The sequence below is a fragment of the Halichoeres trimaculatus genome, unplaced genomic scaffold (genome assembly GCF_033239565.1).
Source record: "Halichoeres trimaculatus isolate MK-OKI-2021-1 unplaced genomic scaffold, fHalTri1.1 fHalTri1_scaffold_19, whole genome shotgun sequence".
Taxonomy (NCBI): domain Eukaryota; kingdom Metazoa; phylum Chordata; class Actinopteri; order Labriformes; family Labridae; genus Halichoeres; species Halichoeres trimaculatus.
Window position 1 is genome coordinate 8,630,834 of NW_027437197.1, and position 20,020 is coordinate 8,650,853.

At 39.6% G+C, this 20,020-nt stretch overlaps 1 protein-coding gene across 2 annotated transcripts in view; it reads left to right on the forward strand.

Moving 5' to 3' along the window:
* dpp10 (dipeptidyl peptidase like 10) overlaps positions 1–20,020 on the forward strand; it is a 192,789-nt gene that overhangs the window by 128,146 nt on the left and 44,623 nt on the right. For both annotated transcript variants that reach the window (XM_074694448.1, XM_074694449.1), the window contains exon 3: positions 798–893. In XM_074694448.1, the coding sequence (XP_074550549.1) occupies positions 798–893 (96 nt within the window). The remainder of the gene's footprint in view (positions 1–797; positions 894–20,020) is intronic.

A 20,020-nucleotide genomic window follows, 5' to 3' on the forward strand; every position in this document is an offset into this window, starting at 1 on the left:
GTTATTATTTCCTGACTTTGATCTGCAAAACCTGTAATGTTATCCACTTCAGTAATTAGGCCTTTTGAAAAAATTCACCCCTGAGCTCTGATTGCTGATGGGTAAAGTGCTGACTAACACAGAGTATCTTTTGGATGCCAGTGGGTGGGTTATGTTAGAAGCAGGTGAGCAACTCTGACAAGGTCCAATCTGTGATGGCTAAATAAGCAAGTCAGGGCATCTCTAGCTCTTGTGGGTGTTCACAGTCTTCAGGGGTCACTACCGACTAAAAGTGATGCAAGAAAGGAAAAACAGTGACTCAGTGGGAGGGGCAGGGGCAGCCAAGGCTAAGCTATGTGTTTGGGGAGCAAAAGCTGTCCCATTTGGTCTTAGAGAAAGCTGAAAAAGAGCTACAGGAGCTGCTAATTTAGAATTGGCCAGCTTCTTTGTTATCAGACCATTTGGCTGATGTAACATTAGGCTGTTTTGTCAGTAACACATACCTTGTCTTAGTAACTGCGCTCTCACTATCTGCGCCCTGACAGCTTAGTTTTTAACGCATGCAAAGAAGTGGTAATATATCTCAGGATGCTTCAAAGCCCAGTGTCACAGGCTTTACAGGATAACTGTTTTAAGTTGGGAAAATATCTCACTGCTACTTGTGAAAGTAAGTCAGTAATAGAAGTGATGTCAGAACTGTGTGCACCATAAAAAGCACATTGGATTTCTGGATGTTGGGGAACATCGCACCTTTATTGTCGTTACATTTAACTTGAGAGAACTTTTATGTGCTGAAATTTGATGGTTTCTTTTTGCAGCTGACAACCAGGCTGGGAGCGACACCAAATTGACAGTGGAGGATCTGTTCAAACCGGAGTTCAAAGTGCACGACCCGGAGGCCAAATGGATTAACGGTGAGTAATCCACTGTACCTGCTGCGATTCAGAGGTTTAGTGTTGAATCTGCCTGATGTATGGGAATAAATCAGCGACGAATATAAATGACATTTGAACGCTGAAAATAACACATATCTGCACTGTACTGAATCATATGTGCTCATGTGTTCCTTTGTGAGATATGACTATCGGTGTTTTTTTTTGTTGCTCGATGTGGAGAAAAGTTGCATTCAGGATACAGCAGTTTGTGAATGTATTCATGTTACCTGTAACACTTTGGCTTTGAAAAGAGAAAGCATCAGAAAATTTCAGATAACATTCTTTGGTAACACTTTACTTTAGAGGACGGCAAATTTCATCACACTTAGGTAATAATTAGACAAAGTTTCTTCTTATTTCTTTAAAGTTAGCACAGAGCTTTAAAATAATGCCCAAATTTATGGTCCCAAGTCACAATTGGTAGGTTACTTTTTTCCCAGTTTCTTTGAAATTTACTCCAAATTGCAAGGTAAGAAGGTGACGGTTAGCAAATAATTTGAAATTAAATCACAACCCACCACAAAATGTTTTCAGAAGTTTCCCAACGTTTCTGCTATTTCCAGAGAAGCAGGTGATAAATAGCTGCTTCGATCTTGAATACAGATGTAAGGTTCATTTTTTTCTTCTGAAAATTACCTTAGAAATGTTAAGTGTCAATTTCCCAATAAGCAGTTGATAGCTATTTGCTAGTTACTTTCACCCAGTTGTTTAGTATGGAGTTTGTTGATATGCATAATTGAGATCACATGCAAAATGATAAACCTTTAGGATCAGGCCTTTAATGTTTTACATGATACAACTGAAGGCTTCAGATGTGATATTCACCAAGAGTGGGGTTGTAAATTGGCCTTACCTGATTGTGATAGACAGTGCGAGTACAGGCACACTGCAAAGCAGAATCTGGCCAGAAGTTATGTACTAATTTTCACCAAATTCTCATGAAATTTCAGGGATAATTTCAAAGAAATAAGCAAAAAATTGTCTAATTGCTATTACCTAGGTGCACTGAAATTTGTGGACCTCTAAAGTAAAGTGTTACCCCACTATATCACACAAGCGTTATTTTGAACATGTTGTTTGTCAGTCCTTATCAGAGTTAGTGTTGCTGCCAGTTGTCTGAACTTTGCTGTGATGAGTTATGAGGGTTGTGTCTGGAAAGTTGTCAGGGGTATAGAATATGAAACTTCCCTGAACATATATCCAGTAGATTAATGGATATCAGTGCATGCCATACACTGAATGTATCTGAATAAATGTCTCATGTTTTCCCCAGTATTAATGGTTGTTTGCCTTGAGGAGCAGTCTGCTCCTACGATGAAGGATTCCTGTTTGATCCCGAGTCAATCACCAAAATTGGTAGTAATGAGCCGTATGCTGCATTACTATTTATTTATTTTTTGCCATGTTTTCTCGCTTGCCTTTTGCACCAGATGACAAAATCAGGCCCTCCTCCCCGCCTCTGTACATTCGTTTATACAAAACACAGCTCGACTCTAACCTGACATGAATGACATCTGGATGAGCGTGCCTCGCAGAAACAAACAACCGCTCTGCTTCTGTTGAGCAGCAGAGTGCTGACACGTCTCTCTGCTGTCTTTTCTTTGTTATTGACGCTCACTAAAGACACCTGCAGACAGTTCAGGTTTAAACAGACTGCCAGCCCTCACCCCAGCTTTAACTTTGCATGTATTTATGCAAATTTAGATGTTTTGATGCATTTTCCATCTCTTTATTTACATTGTGTTGATTCCCTATTTGCCAGAAACGGATCATGGTTAATCCTGAAAAGCTCTGGCTGGAAATGAGCCACATCAAGTGAAGTGCAGGAGAATCTGATTGTGGTCTTCTTAGTGAGAGGGGGAAGATAACGATACCTCCGAGTGGACAGAACTGTGTTGTTTCCATTTTCTGTGCGCGGATTACTGTGTTTGTTTTGGCTTTCCTGCTCGTTGCCCATCAACTGTGTGACTCTCAGTCCACGCCCGGGGGCAAGTGAAAGAGGCAAGGCCTTTCTGTCCATCAATATTTCATTCCTGGGTGACATTTTTCCACTATCTTTGCAACGCCATCTCATTCCCTGAGCTGACCCCGGGCTAGACAGAGCCAGCCCGGCTGTTGTGCGATGAGCCAGTCAGAAAGTCGGCTTTATAGGCCGGTCTGTGGATGGATGGGGCAAAATAGACCCCAGACAAATGGGAGAAGATAACAGACAGACGGGCAGCAGGGAAGATTGATCACCAGGATTTGGAGCAAAAATTAGATTTTTTTTTTTCTCTGAGTCAGAGGCTTTGGAGGTTTTGCCTTGAAAGTCTTTCATCTCTGTCGACATTGGAGATAATCTGAATGGGTATATCATGTGAGCCAATGGAAAGTCAAGTGCAAATTGGATAGAGTTATTTCAAAACTGTGGTTACACAGCAATGAAGCCGTCATCTGGCCTTCTTTGGCAAGTCATACAAAAGATAGAAAAAAATTTTTGAATTACACTTAACAAAAACAGAACACAATCATGGCCACAGTGAACTTTTACTATCCTTGAATATAAATCAACATTATTGTTCTTCAAATTGCTGATTTTTACCCCCGCCAAGGAGGTTTTGTCCATGGGAGAGTTTGTCAGTGGACAACACAACTCAAAAGTTACAAAGGGATCTTCATGAAATTTTTAGGAAATGTTAAAAAAGGGTTAAGGAAAAAGGGATTAAATTTTCAAGGTGATCTGGTTCACCATCTGGACCCTGGAATTTTTTAAAGGATTCTTTAGCATTGTGAGATAGGGCTGTTTTCACCATATGTGCATATGACTCCACGATAAATGGTCAGAATCATAGACTGTAAAAAAAAACGAACGTCTGCTTGCTCGGCTCTAAGTGAGGTCTCCACAAAAACTGCTCCCCCTGGTGACTGGCTGCAGTATAGGTTTAAAAATCCGGCTTTCCAGCCATTCCAGATGGGCTGTGGTCAAACTTTAAAAAATTATTACACCTTGTAGAAATGTTTCTCATGTCAGATTGTTGTGATAATTTGAAGATATCATTTGGCTGTCTTGTATCCAAGTCTTTTACTGAAAAGTTTTGTTTTCATTAGCTATACAAGATTAAAAACGAGGCTTTATGTAACGTTTAACGATGATTGACAGCTGCCGTTCTAAAGTATTTTTCTCGGGGATTGTAAACTATGTCGAGAGGTAGAGTCAGGAGGTGATTAGAGTCTCGTAAGGAAGAAATAATTATCATTTTGGTCACCCAGCGCCACTCAGATTCTCCCAGAATCCTTCATCGTCTCTACTGTGCAGACTCTGGCTGCAAACTGCTACAATGATGGCGCCTGTGACGGGGGAATTTTGGCTTCAAAACCGTACAATGATAAATGACAGAGCTACACTGTCCACTCTATATACAGTCTATGGTCGGAATTCTTTGCAAAACAATACAAATCAAGGTCATGGTAATTTCTGACAGATGTAAATGTATGATCTAGATCCTGGCAATATTCTGGATACTTAGATCCAGGATATTTTTTATGTACTGGGTCATCATAATTTTCAACACTGTCAGGTAACAAATTATCGTACAAACCTGCAACTAACACCAAATTGTAGCAGACAGTCTGCTGAAAGGGAGTATAAAATTAAAGTAGGACTAAAGTGTTGTGTGACAATCACAATATGCTTGGCAAAGGTCTGCGCTCTCTGAGTGTGAATCATGTGTTTTTGTTCTCCTTATAGTAAGTCCTACGAGTTTTGATAAATCTTAAAATAAGATTTAAGATTTAGCAAGAATACAATCATGTAAAACTGAAGAGACTTCTTTTAACCACTCAAATTCCTGTTTGAATTGTATTCATCAAACGGTGTTGATGATTGTTTTATGATCAATACACCATTTGTTTTTAAAAACCACAAAACTTAAAATGTGTGGTTGATGGCTCACCAGTCACCAACAAAGAAGAAGAGGAGAAACAGGGAGACTGCTGTACCAAGAATGAAGGTCTTCATTTTGATGTTAACGCAACTCGTATATTGGCTAATTATAATTAAATGTCATGGAAGTGCTAATGATCAGTGAAATCATCTTTTACCAAGATCAAGTGTCAGCTTGTTTACACCTTTAGTCGTCAGATTATAAGTGACCTGGCTTTGTGAAGGGGTCTTGAGTAATAGAATAACCACCCACTTACTTAAATTATCTCTCTCTTTTTTATTTTTTACACACATTCACATAGTAAACAAATGCTTCCTGATAGATCCACATCTGAAAGGTGTTCAGTAAAAGTCAACAGGGATGTCGATCTGTATTTCACGGTTGAATCACATCTTTTAAACTCCTTAGGTAGCAACAACAAAGTCCCAACAGCTACCATCTATTTTTGCTACACTTACAGTTAGTTACTTACACATCCTTCAGTTTAATCAAATAGTAAAATTAGCCAGAATGTACTTGAATGCAAGCTGTCAGTTGTTTTTTTCCCTTTCTCAGCCTAAAACATAGATAAACAATTAGTAAGACTTTATGTGAGTGAGCCCACCAGTACAGAAAAAAAACGCGACCAGGGGCTGACATTGTGTTGAAGTAAATTAAACGATACTTGCATCACCCCTTACCCTCATTGAAAGCCATACCATATTTTATCTCTGTGGCCCCTCTGGTCTGACACCTGGATGCCAAATAGAAAAAACTAACAGTCTGAAAGCATCCGTAAAAAAGTGTTGTAAAAATCATCTGCATCCATGACTTTGATTTATACCAGAGTAGACTGAGTGCTGAGATAAAACTACAGATGGTCATGTTTCTACAATCTGACATTACAGCTCTGTGATTAGTCATACGGAGTGCATCATTACAGGTTACATCTGCTGCTCAGAGGCCTGTTACTCATCAGGTACACTTCCATCTTCTGTAATAAAGCTGTTTTTTTTTTTTCACATTGTTCTTCGGAAAGGCCTCACTCTTAAACAAATCTCCAATTATGTTTAGTTAGCACTGGTGAATTAGCATGAACGGCACCATGCATCATTAAACTCATGACATCGTTTCACACTGCTGTTAGATCAGAAGAAGTGCAGGTGTTATATGTTCTTTCACATTAAAGCTGCATATTTACTCTGCTTCAAAAAGGCATCAATTTACCGAACATCACCTCTCTGCAATGCTGTGTGACATTACTGCAGCGGTGCACAAAATTCATTGTGATTCTGATGAGGTGTGGCTGTTACTGATGAAGATCTGCACAGAGATTAAAGGGAGACATCTGGTCAATGTTGAGCACAGGTGCATAGAAATGACAGGCACAGTCCTCTCCAGCTGTTGTGAGAGAGTCACATTCAGCTCTCTCAACACGTGACTCAGAGAGCGTCTCTCCCCATCAGCAGCGTTGCAGGCTCCCCCCTCAGACTGTCATTGACAATCTGCTGTAAGAAGGGCATTGTATCGTGTTCCCGTTGGCCCGGCCAGGGGAAAATAACACTCCACTTGGCTTAAACCATTCACTCAGTAGCTCAATAGACATAGAGTGAAGTGGAATGACACTTCACCGCAGTGTTTTTTTTGTGTGTGTTGTTGATTTTAGGTACATTTTGGGGCTTTTACACCTTTTGTTTGAAAGGACAGGACAGTAGACAGAGCAGGAAAATGAGCTGAGAATGGGGGATGACATGGGCGCATGACTTAACCACCAGGCCAAAGCCACGCCCCAGCTAATGATTTTTTTTAACATTAATCTTCACAACACATGACCCTGTGCCTTTAACAGAAAGTGACCCCTGTTAAAAGTGCAGACATGGAGTACTCTACAGGAATGCAGTGGAGTGCACTGCATTGCATCAAACATTTCTCCCCCAAAAGCCTGAAGGGGTTTTAAGACTGGAGTGGACACCAGAAGCATTTCAATCATACATAAAATCCATGCAAAATGAGTGGATGTGGATTCTCATGCAAGAAAGCAATTGCAGGAAAAATATCTTTAGGTGGGATGATAATATTTTAGCTTGATCTAAAATGAAAAATCTCACATGTCCCAGGGCTGCATGACTCAACTGCATAACTGTGTGGAGACAAGAGAAAGAGAGACACTTACAGTTCTTCAGTGCTAGAAATAAGTAAAGAAACAGCTGGGTATCATTTCACACAATGGGCTTGATGAATTCTCTATTTCTGTCGCTAGGAGCCCTTTAGGTGTTGCTTGCAGGTTGGCGGCAAACTGGAGGCATACACGGTGACACATACATATGACTCAGTGGTTAGATTCAGCCAGCGATAATGAGAGACTGATGGAGTTTCAGTTGACACACCTTCAATGACACAACACATATCACAACTTTTAACACTGTTCCTTTATCAAAAATCCTGGCATGCCCGGATCTCAGGACAGGGTGTGTCCCCCTTTTCCCTATTGGAGATGTTTGGAGATGTTGGAGAGACATGTATTGAATATGAGGTCAGACTTTGTGCACACATGCGGCAGCATGCGAAGCTCTCCACTCATACTAGTCATTTCTCACCTGAATAAATGCTCAGTACTCTGGTCATCTCTGTGGATCCATTACTGAGCTATGAACTGTTGATACCGTTTACCAAATTACCCCTCCACTCCTCCCAATCACTCGTCAGCAGTGCAGCCCGTCAATTCTCTATGCTCGCCTCGATCAGATTCATCTTTTTTATTGCCTGAAAAGCGGGCTTGTTTCTGACAGATTAATAAATCCCTGCAGGACTGTTTAGTTTCAGGAGTAGCTCTCAAAAATAAACACGTGTAATTATGTGAAATTAAAACTGCTGAAAAGCTCAACTTTAATGAGTGTTGGTGGAAAGCTAATTGGCGGAGTGATGAAAAAAACTGTTTTCTACAGTATCTGCCTGGAACACATTAGAGCCAATGACTCTCTTCATACCATAATGTGTTGTTCCTTTAATAACTTTACAGGAATGAAGCACTTGTTTTGTTTTGTTTTGTTTTTTCCCTCACACTGTCTCCAGTGTAAGCCAGAAACTTCCCAGAAACGTGATCTTTATCTATTTATTTTTTAGCTACAGCTACCACAAATATGCCTGCCATTTAATTCATGTCTGACTGTGCAAAGCTCCCAACCTATAGCTTTTGCACCTTCAAAACCAATATGTCATCAAAAACTGTGCTCACTGTGAAATGTTAACAGGGGTACTGGCTAAAAACTTAAATTTAATTCAATTTTATCTTTTCTTATTTTATTGAATTTAGTTGATTATTTCTTTATTTATTTTATTTTATTTTTCCTTTTTATTTATTTATTTTTTTCTTTTTTTCTTTTTTTCTTTTTTATTTTATTTTATTTTATTTTATTTTATTTTATTTTATTTTATTTTATTTCATTCAGCACCAGGCTGTAAACAAAAGAAAATGGTCAAAATGGAAAAGTAGGAGCCAGCCTCTAGTGGATGGTGCAAGAACTGCAGTTTATTGCTCATTTTTCAGTGTTTTGCTGTTTATGTAGGAGCGCCAACATGTCCTACCACCTTTGACATGTCTTACACATGTAATAATTTACTGTCTTGCCTTACCTCCTAAATTTGATAGTCTTATCCTCCCAACCGTGAACTTCATACCCCGGAAATTCTACAAGCCTTGTCATGAACAGTTAAATTTCAGCTGAAAATATGAGCGGATAATGACGCTTGAGGCTGTAAATTCTCTGACATCTGCTGAGGAGAGTCAAATCTTCACTGAAGTGTGCGTCCTTGGCGATGATAAATGTGCTCCTGCTCAGGCCTAATTACTGACATAAGCGGCCTGATGCTGCTTGAACGAATGGAAAATCCACATTTTAGCCGCTTTGCTCTGACAAGTTGCGTGTCAAACATCCCCGTTCACTCTCTGAGTCATGTCTTACACCATGTTGTAACCCTTTAAAAGTACTGTGAAACTTTATAAAAGTGTTTTCCAGTGCAACTGTATTTGCAAAAATGTGGAAACAAAATGTGAATGTAAAGATGGACACATCTTCTCTTTTATTAACATCAACCAACACCCTTAAAGTGAGCAGCTCAGGAACAAGCCTCTTTCCTTCTCAAACTCGGTAATATTGACACTAGAGACAGGGCATATAATGTCAGGATGATCTTTGCCTCCCCTGTTCCCCTCAGCTGAGCCTTTCAACTCACCACACACACATCCCATTACCTCTAGTGCGGGGCAGCATTTTGTGAATCCCTGTTTTCTTTTCCCACCTTTATTCAGACTCATGAATCTGGCATGAAGCCTTTTGCTAGATGTCCAGGCTTTGACCCATACTGCAGTTTGTTGGCGTGCAGAAACACAGGCTGAGGTAGTTTTGGCTGCAGGATTCATGGCTGCGTAAACTCAGGTTGAGTGCTCATTTTCTTAATGAATGTAAATCTTACAGTAATTTTAGATCTCTCCTAAAAGCCTGATGGATTTTTTCGCAGACTTGTTTACTTCACTGGATGACTAATCGCTCCACAGCTCAGCTCTGCAGATCTGCTCGCGTTGAGCCTTCCCACCTTGATTTTCTTTCATTTACTTAATTAGCTACATGATCACACCAATTAATCTCCAGTCTACTGCCACTCAGCGTGGTGGCAAAGGGGATAAAAGATCAGCCGTGTTGCTGTCAGCTGCCACTGATCTGCAAAGTGGTTTGCAACCTATTGATCAGTTACACTGACAAAGAGTCAGAAACTGTGAATCTCATTCTTTTTAGGCTGTTTTACCACTTGCATGCCTTCGCAGCATCATTCTCAGGGGTTAATTAGGAATTGCATGCTCCGGTGCCTCCCATTAATTAAGATTAGAGACTTCCCAAGCTGTGCTGGAAACTGCTGCAGAGCATCCGTGCAGGGTAAGCCGTGTGTGTTGCTCTCTGCTGACATGCAAATGGGCTTCATGCAGCACATACACAAGACTCCTAGAGCGTGAAGGTTGTTAATGGATGCTACTGCTTTTGGCAGCTAAAAGCAGCCGGTCAGCTGTGAATACACGGACAGATCAACGCACACTCTCTGTGTTTCTTTTATTATGGACAGAAATATTCTGCCCCCTCATTTGTTGAGCTCCCACTAAGCCTCACGCATCCCTCACACTGCTCTCCATCTTCCATTAGGCTCCTGTTAGCACATCCTATCCCTGCTGCTCGTGGTCTGCCCATTATCAGCACAATGTGCAGTCAGGGACATTGACTCAAAGGGAGAAAGTTTCTCATTGCTTTGCATGTGCCATCCCTCTGTGTGTGCCAAGACAGCTCAGTGTTAAAAGACATGAAACTTAGACATTAAAGCCTTAGATGGTGTAGTATTAACTGTCTCTGTATTGTTAACAAAATAACTCAAAAGCCCTGTTTTCACCAAGCGGTTCAGTCTGGTTCGTCACAGTATGGCACACATTTTGTGGCATTTCCATTAATGTATCCAGGGACAGATCCCCAAATTACAGACCCATGCCGTCCCACTTTTTGGTACCATAGACTGTAAATGAAGTGGACAGCTCCGCCATTTACCATTGTACTGTTTTGAAGCCAAAATACCCCCGTCACAGGCATAGCTATGGGTAGCTGTAGCTGCAGCCAGAGTCTGTGTAGTAGTGACTGTTAGGGATTCTGGGAGAATCTGAGTGGAACCAGGTGACAAAAATAAGATTTTTTTTTCTTTAGCTAGTCTGATCACTTCTTGACTCTACCTGCCAACATACTTTACAATCCAAGAAAAAAATACACAAGAACATCAGCTGTCAATCATTGTTAAATGTGATGTAAAGCCTCGTTTTTAACCTCTTATAACTAATGGAAACGAAACTCTTCAGAAAAAAAGAGGACTTGAGAAACATTTCTACGAGGTGTTTTAATTTTTCAAAGTTTGACCACAGCCCCCCTGGAATGACTGGAGAGCTGGATTTCTTGACCTATACTGCAGCCAGCCACCAGGGGAGCAGTTTTTGTGGTGACCTCACTTCAAGCAGAGCAAGTTGAGGTCCATGTTTGTTAACGTTTATGTTTGGTACCCTTCTGTTGTGGTGCCAGACATACCAATCCAACTCCAGAAGGTGGCGGTAGAAACACTGCAGTCCTTTGATTGGTTGCTGGATGTCTCCAATCATTGCTCTTTGTTTCCTGTGTTTTTCTTCTTTGCTGGATTTATTAACGGTGTACATTGTATCACACTATTATGGCGTCATGCTATTACATAACTGACGCGGCTATAGGCATCTGGCACCTTCCACACCACACGCCACCTTCCAAGCTGTACGAAACTGTGCTGATCCATACTGGACTGCTAGAAACAGGGTTTAAGAGGAAAAAAACAGGCATCAAACTAAAAATCAGAACAGGAATCCTGTCAGGTCACAGTACATGACATGTAGGTGGTAAAAACTGAGCGGGGAGTGTAAAACACTGCAGCAATAAAGTGGAGAAATGAAATATCTGTCTCACCCTGTCACCTGAGTGTACACTGTGCAGACAAGAAAAAGAGTGTTTGTGTGTGAAGGGGAGAGAGTATCTGTTGGCTGGGAAAAAAAAGGTTCCTGCTCAGAGAAAGTGATGCCTTCAGTGTCAGTCCATGACATCAATCTGATAATGGAGGAGGAGGAGGAAGAGTCCCTGTAATTCACTTTAAGGTGTTGTTTTTTGTATTCTGACCACACACACTCACTAACTGCAGTGTGGATGATCTATAGAGACATATAGCCAAATGGCGCTATCAGGCTAATGGTTATGCATCAACTCAACCATCTGAAAGTCATGCATTTTAAACATTAAAAGTCAAGGCTTCAGAAACATCCAAAGATCTGGTTTCTCATGATTGTTTTTGTAAATTTTTACCGTGCGTGGTTGTAAATCAGGATCTGTACTGATCTACTGTAAACAAACTGCTACCAAAGAAAAATTTCCTCAATGTTCTTTAAAAACTAAGCTAAATATTGTCTTGTTAGACTCAAAATAAGCCACATACACCTGGCAAATTTAGAATAAGACAAAATGCCATGTTTCAAGACATTTCTTTTTTTTTGTTACATTTATCATACTTTTTCATGCTTTATAACTTCTCCCTTTAAACTTTAAATCTACAATACCTGTCTTTCATGTCATTTTACACAATACCTGTCAATTCAATCCACTTAGTGCAATATCTGTTGAATCTCAGGACACCTAAGTGTAATACACTGTTAAATACAGTTCATTTAAGTGCAATATCCATTCAGAAAAGATCATCCTGCTTTGCCTACTTAAATAGCTCCTATCTAGTTTAATACTTATTGCTTGGTACTTACTGACACTTAATTGCTGATTTTTTTTTTTTAATTCCTACTACTTATTTATTGTATGTCCCTATTCATTTTATTACCAATTGCTGTATTATGTAAAGAGCAATAGTAATACCAAAGTTCCCCCTGGGATCAATCAAGTATTCCTGATTCCTGTTCCTGTTCCTGAAAGACAAAAATGACACCTGAAATGCTCATAAAGAGAAAACAAATCTGTCACTTGGGTAAAAACCAATCACTGGCTTAGTTTCTTATGTGAAAATGATGTCCTGCTTCAAGAATCTTAACAAGTACAGCACACAACCTAACAGATATCTGGTACCCATTCTTCATTCATCGCACTGTGTGCGCTGTTACCTTCACTCTCTTTAATACTAAATCTTTCTGTGATAATAAGATGTGTTTCTGGTCTAATGGTGGGGCTGTGTAATCGTTAAAGGCCGTTTGGTGGGATTCTGACAAAGAAGGGTATTGATCAGCTCACACCTGCCCGTGGAGGAGAGACAGTGATGTATTGGCTTTAGGTGAGTGGCTGACAGGCCTGCAGAGGGTTAACAGCTCCAGACAGAGCCCATCCTCACTGAGAAACCCCGCTCTGCTGCTGTGGCTAAGTTAATTTCGTATAAAGGATTAGATTTTTCTCTAATGAATTTTCATTTGGATAAACCCGATTTGCATCATGAAAATTATTTAATTACCCAAAACCTGCTAATTGAAGACCAAAGGGTTGAACTTTTAGACCTTATCTTTTCTCAAAAGGCTTTTTCTTGGCTGTTGCCTCGCTGTGAATTGGCTCCATGCCGACAGGTCTGCTGCCACTGTCAGGCTTGTTGAAAGCTTTTACAGCATTTTGTTTGAGAGCCCTGAGAAGTATGAGGTTTCTTTTCTCTTTTTATTCTGATTCCCATCCAAAAAGTATAAAGGAGGCTTTAAAACTGCAGCAGCATTACAAATTAAAGTGAATGGCAGTTTGCATCCTAATGCCAAATGATTTGGAAGGGAATAAATTATACTCAGAAAACACTCTCCATTTCCAGCCACACGAGACATTTAAAAATAATTTGATTGAGTTTCCTGAATAGATGATGCAGATCAAGGTATTTCATCACTGAATAATATCTGTCTTAAATGAGATTACGTGTGTGTCCAGTCTCACCAGCAATTTAATAATAATAAAAACAAGAATACAGGTTCAGCTTTTCTCTTTATATCTACCGTTAAATAAATCTTTGGTGCAAACCCTTTAAGTTTCATAGACCAGTAACAGAGTTTGTTGCAGTGAAAGTTAGATGTGTAAAGATGCTGTCTCCCACTTTAAAGTAGTCAGTTTTAAAAATATCCCATCTCTTGGCCTTTTCGTCTTTGCTGCGGTTATGTCACCATGTCTGTGACACTCAGAGAGTTGGTTGAGTGAAATGTTATGAAATCCAGAATTTAAGTTCCAGCCTTCAGAATCAAGCTGAACCACAACAGAGATCTCCTTACGTAGTTGACAAGGTGCCAAAACAAACCTCAGACTTGTTGCTTTTTGCCTTTTTCCAGCAGGTTCTGTTTTAGCCCAGCAGTCATACACCGTGTGTCCCTGACATTCAGCTCGTGTTGTCGCCATGCTTTCTCTCTACTCACTCTGCAGCGACAGTCTGTAGCTGGAACAGTCCCTAATGGTTGTCATCTCATGACAACAGCCCTTAAACTTCACTATCACACTTGAAATTGTTCAAAGCGGTGTGTTTTATTTCAAGCTGAGGTGACGGCATATGTGCTCTTTACTCTTCCTGTCCTTTCACTGTTGCTTATGACGGGTGGATTCTACCTGAAATGTTTCCAGAGAGGAGCTCAGTTTAAAGCTTCTGGGATCACAAGATTACAAAATCAATTATCTGTTCTACTTTTCCATCATGAGGGAATATGATGTACCATTAAAAGGACTCTTTATATTTAGAGTGAGTGTATTTAATTTTGATGATCATTACCCGTTTCTTGTGCGGCAATATTTGGGCATGGGTACCAGTGGAAAGTCCTGTTGTGATCATTGTGGATGATAGATCATTGGATGTTTTAACCCTCTGGTCTATAGTGGCAACTGCAGTGGCTGTTTATCCAAAAGTATTTTTTTCTTATGCATTGGTTTCAATGGAATCATTGCGTATCAGCCTTTTATTCCATAATAACCTTGGAGAGAAAACAAATGATGATATACAGCTGTACCCAAGTATAAGCCTAAGTATTATTCTAGTATTTTTGAAAAGACAAAAAAAGGAAAAAAGTTTGAAATAAGCAGTAAATTATGTTGAACCATGTGTCCACTGAGACGGGCATTGTGCAACACAAAATTAAAATAAAACAAAATTAAACTTAAATTAAACACAAAAATACATAATTATTTGTGAAATTATGAAGAAAAAAAACACAATTCCAAACATGCATGCATGTAGCCTAACAAAAAGCCCAACTGAACTAGTTAAATGTCTGTAGAAGATTAAAAATTTAAAACACTTTAGGAAAAAATGCTGTCAAAGGCATCAGAATGTTAAAGTTGGTAACATTTTCATCAACAGTTTCTTTTTCATATTTTGTGATACAGGCATACTCACTCATATCTTTTATATTTAGTTTTACATGTGCTGGCCAAAGGCTCCCACATGTGGAATTGTTATGTTTTTTAAACAGAAACTACTCTATCTGAAGCAAGGAAACCCTGAAACCTCGGAGCAGTAGATCTGATTTTAAACACTTCTCATTATTCATATTATTCAAACGGAGTAATGAAATAATTAATTTCCTAAAGTGGATGTAGAACAGGACATAATAGCCCTTATTAGAGCCGCATGAAGGAGCAGAAACGTCTGGCTGTATTGTAATTCCAGAAAAGATCCACTTTACACTCAAACCTCTGCTGCCGTCCCCTCGGGTCATGGGGGCCAATGCATTATGGAGTGACATTCATATCCCATCTGTAACCTGCACAACCCTTCCGTAGGCCTGTGACATTTCACTTCATTAAGTTCTCAGTACATCCGATGAGCGTCTGAGATACAGGGCCAGTGTGAAAGGACAACGAATGATAATGAATTAAACATGGAGGGTTTAAATATAGACTTTTGGGGACAAAGGTGGCAGTGTAGTATCTTATTTTAGAACCTCCTCACATCCGCTGACATCAGGATATTATTCTACTCTGTGAGAATCCAAAGCCTGATCTGTCTACTATCGCTGCGTCACAGAGATTTATTTAGTTCTAAAACACACAAATAAACTACACAACTTCACTGGCTTTGCATACTGTTGGTCTCTTTACTGCATAAATACACACTCTGTAAACATTTACCTCTGGAATGAGTAATATTTCAGCACCAAGCAGTGAGAGATAAAATAATCTCTTTATTAATGAAAGCATTAAATCACGGTCTTTACTGTTGGAGCACTCTTTCAGTTCAAAGCTTGCTGTGATACATTTCACGACATAGTTTTTCCCTCAAAAATACTTTTCATTTTGTTGCTGGTTTCCAGTAACTGGTTCATGATATTCAAAAAAAAAAAAACAGATAGCCAAGCTGAAGAAAGAAGGGGAAAAATAAAGTACAAGAAGTCTGCTGCAAAGGGAAGTTTTCCAGCACCGACTATGATGATGTGCCATTTATCTGTGTATAACTCCAACAGTAAAAAAGACATGTCTTTATATCTCCTTCCACAGTCTTAAAGGAGGCATAAAAGTACATGTAAGAGCACATTTGTCAAGCAGTAACTGCCCTGGATCTAAAAGTCAATTTTACACACCTGCAGCAAAGCAGGGTTCATTTATTGTTCAGCTATTCAGAGGATAGTCTATTGGTTGAGATGTTTTGACTGCAGTGTGTCACAATAAAACAGAAAGCAAAGCGGATATCTGACAGTTTGCGTTTCATGAGCATACAGAAGCAGCCTGAAGAGATGAGCTGGAGCCAGAGCGCGGAGAGAATCTCTGTAAACAACAACATGTCTGAGTGGATACAGCAAGGTTCAGCATGTACAGAGCATGCCTCGGTGCAAACAGGGAATACTTTAGCTGAAGGGAGACTGGAGTCGGGTTGAGCTGATGATTGTTGGTGAGTTCATCATTACGAGTAAGCTGTTTTAGAACAACAACAATTAAAAAACAACAGTGAAAGCATTACAACTTGATGCATTTTTAATGCAAAGATGCAGCTATTAATGCAAATCCAGATACAGAGAAACAATTACACAATAACAAAACCAAGAAGCAGCCTTAGCAGAGGAGATCAGACTTTGCGGTTTCATTAGGCTTAAAGGGGCTGTGAGGAGTTTGAAAGTGATCTAGATATATGCCTGATCATAATCCACACTTCAAAATGAGATGATCAGCACCAATATTACTGGTCATAGGTTATTTTAAATTGCTACTTCTTAGCTTCCAGTTCGGGTCGACTAGGACCGAATTGATTTACAGCACGTTGGGGTCTCTATGACAACATCATGCCAGCTGGCGAAGTTTGGTAGCAAGGAGAGATTAAACACAGAGATCTGTGTTTTTTCTCTGATTTCTCTGATTAATTTTGTAGTGATGGTGGACACAGGAGCCTAACTGTCAGACAGAAAAAGGACAGAAGCACAGAGGAAAGCTAAATGGGAGAGTGATACAGCCCAAGCTAAAGGCTAGTTAGCCTTTAGCTCAGGCTGTATCACTCTATAACACGGGGGCTAACTGTTCAAACTCGAGAGTCTATCAATAAAATGAAGAGTGAGGTTATGCTAGCTCTGCTTGGCAGATGACTGGCAGGAAATAGCTAACCAGGATTTACTGATGTTACACATTACGGACATGTCTTAGAGCACCAGCTGCGCCAAATATAAACAGCTACTAAAATACTTACCAACTGACAGTGTTTACTTGTTGTCAAGTTAGCCTACAGATACATCAAGGCACTGGCGCTGCCGATATGGCTAACATATAGCCAACTTTATGTCACGTTTCAAACCTTAGCACCACGTAACTGTACTGATAAATCTCTTACCTCAGCATGTTGTATCCAGTAAAATGATGTCTTGAACAAAAAAAAAATTGTTTCGATCTGATCTCCATTTAATTCCAAAACAAACACACACCACGCTAAAAGTAATTTACGACAGTGCGCGAAGACTCTGGGCCACAAGGGGCCAAAGGAGAGCAATTAAAACAGATCCTCCTCATAGCATCTTTAATATTGGCTTTGAAAGTCAACTAAGAGTTCAGACAAAAAGCAATGTAAAAGCAGCATATGACCCATCACAGGTATGAATTTGTCTTCCATCAGCACAGTAAGATATTAGAAGTTTATAAAGTTGTGTACACACTCCAGATTAGATCAACTTGGCTACATTTTTGAAAGACTTGCATGGTGAGATAAATCGCTAAGGGTGTCTGTGCACAACAAGGCTTACATTTCTGTCTAATCTTTAAGTATTTTGTTGCACTGATGTTTTCTTTCATACCATCGTCCATGATGGGATGTTTAAGCTGCAGTCTTCAAGACATCAATTGAATAAGTGCATAGAAGTGGTTCAAGTGTTTTTCTTTAAAAAAGAAATGCTGCTAAATTCCTTATGCACATGCTGGAATGTGCGTTGTTCAACTGGTGTCACATACAAGATACCAGAAGATATGCTAAGTGATTTCCACAACATACAATCATTCAAAACATAGAGAGGCTTTAGCACTGCATTGTGTCTCTGTTGTACGGTGACTTCAGTATCTTAGCTCAATAATAATTGACAGTTTAAAAACTGACATGATGATGATAATGATGATGATCTGTCCAAGAGCACCCATTAATGACTGTGTTTATATTGATCTTTCCTTTGTTACTACACACTATTGATGCAGTAAAGGTGATCTTACCTATCTCACATCTTGCTTCTCCAGATTCTCCTCCTTTTCTTGCGACCCTCTTCCTTTAAAGCAGCATTAAGACGTTTGTCCTTATCCATGATGTATATCATTCATTGTGCAGTCCGATTGGTCATCCTGTTATTAGCACGCTGCTTGCTTTGAAAGTGAATCATGGTGTTCATAAGTAATGATGAAAGTGCTGAGGGGCTCATTCCTTGTAAACATGTTTATGTTTTTAATGAGTGTATGATTAACACATGTAATAACGTGCAGCATGCCGATGATATTTGCTTTGCATTGCAAATCAGATGTGGATCCTATCAGGCTTCAAAGGAGAGCAGTCGATGAAGGGAAACTAATAGGGTTTGGGTTGATGAAGAGTGGTGAAAGTGGTCTGTCTATCCGCAGCACACGTTTGAGGAAGCACACCGACTTGTTATTCACTATAAAGCATGTCTGGGAAATATTAGACGACTACTCAGCCATTCTAACAAATAAAAGGTACCAGTCGCTATGAGACACCAATGAAATCGAGTCTGTGAAGCATGGCAGTGTAGCCTGTATCCTTCCAGTGGCTGTCTCAGTCCTTCACTACAATTTAACTATTTGTTTGTATCTGTGTGCACTCAATCACAAGTTCAATGCTTCCTGCGAGAAAGGTGCAGCACAGATTTTTGCACTTGTACATGTGAGCTACGGTGAAAACTTCTCTCATCTCGGCACAATAAATAATAATATTAATAACAAGGAAAACAACACATGCGCTCAGACTAATTAAAGCAAATAAACAATGAAGACATGAAGACAGCTGCCTCTTTGGGAAATTGGATTCGTCTTTCTTTCTTTTTTTTTTTCATAACATCATAAGGAACACTGGAAAGGTTTAACACTGCTTTTAGTTTTAACATTTTTTGTGCATTAAAATTTGAAAAATTATTACGTTAAAATTCAAAACAAGAGGAAAATGTAGGAAAGATTTGATCATCTCCACAACTTAAACCAGTAATTTACACAGATGTGTTTGGCATAAAATGAGGGAAGCAGCTTCTCTGTCAGTCTGTCTTATCTTAAGTTCAAAAGGCAGGGACACAATCCAGCACTGAACCTTTGCGCTCCCTGTCCTCCAACGCCTCTAAACAGACTTTCTCCTGTTTTCTCTTAGGAAAATGCCACTCAGTACTTGCATGAGCCAATACAAAACAAAAAAACTTCACATTTCAGTCAGGTTTCATTTGATTGAAGCACAGCCAACTAAAACTAAATTCACCATCACCTCAACCAACGTAATAATGAGAGAGATAACTTCAAATTTTGCAAAACAAGTCATTTCATTATCTGATTACAAAACAAAACAGAACGACAACTAAAAGTTTTGTTGAAAGGTTGATTGATGCAAAGTGACCTTCTAGAGCTGGAGTCAATAATTTAAAACTGCTGAAAAAGTTTTCAGCTTGAAAACATGTTTCTTACTCTGTGCCTGAACAGTGCGCATTTAAAGATGAAAACACTTTAATTCATTCTTCCTTAAATGACAGTAAAGTATTCTCACATCTGTTTCTTTAGTTGTTTAAAATTTGAAAATGTCTGCAAGAGTTATCCTCTTAAAGTCGATCCCTGGAGGAAAAAAAAAGTGTACCTTCTGTTTGAACTGTTAGTGTTTAGTAACAACAGCACAGTCCTTCAGCCTGACAAATAGCTCTGCTGTTCACATGTGGTGTCAGTAGTTAGTGAGTGCAGGTGAGGTGACCTGGTACTGAAAGACCTTGAGATAATGGAAATGTTCCTGTTAGAGCCACCAGGGAAGTGCAGGTTACAGGCATATCTGCTGACTGCACGGAATAATGCAGCATCCAGGTGCATGCTGGGAGGCTGCTCTGAAGAGGATCTGCTGCTTCCCTGTGGTAGAAAAGCCCTTGCTTAAGGGAAGAACTGGGACCACTTTAGAAACATAATTCTCCAGAGAAACTTTTGTGATGTTCCCTTGCTTTTG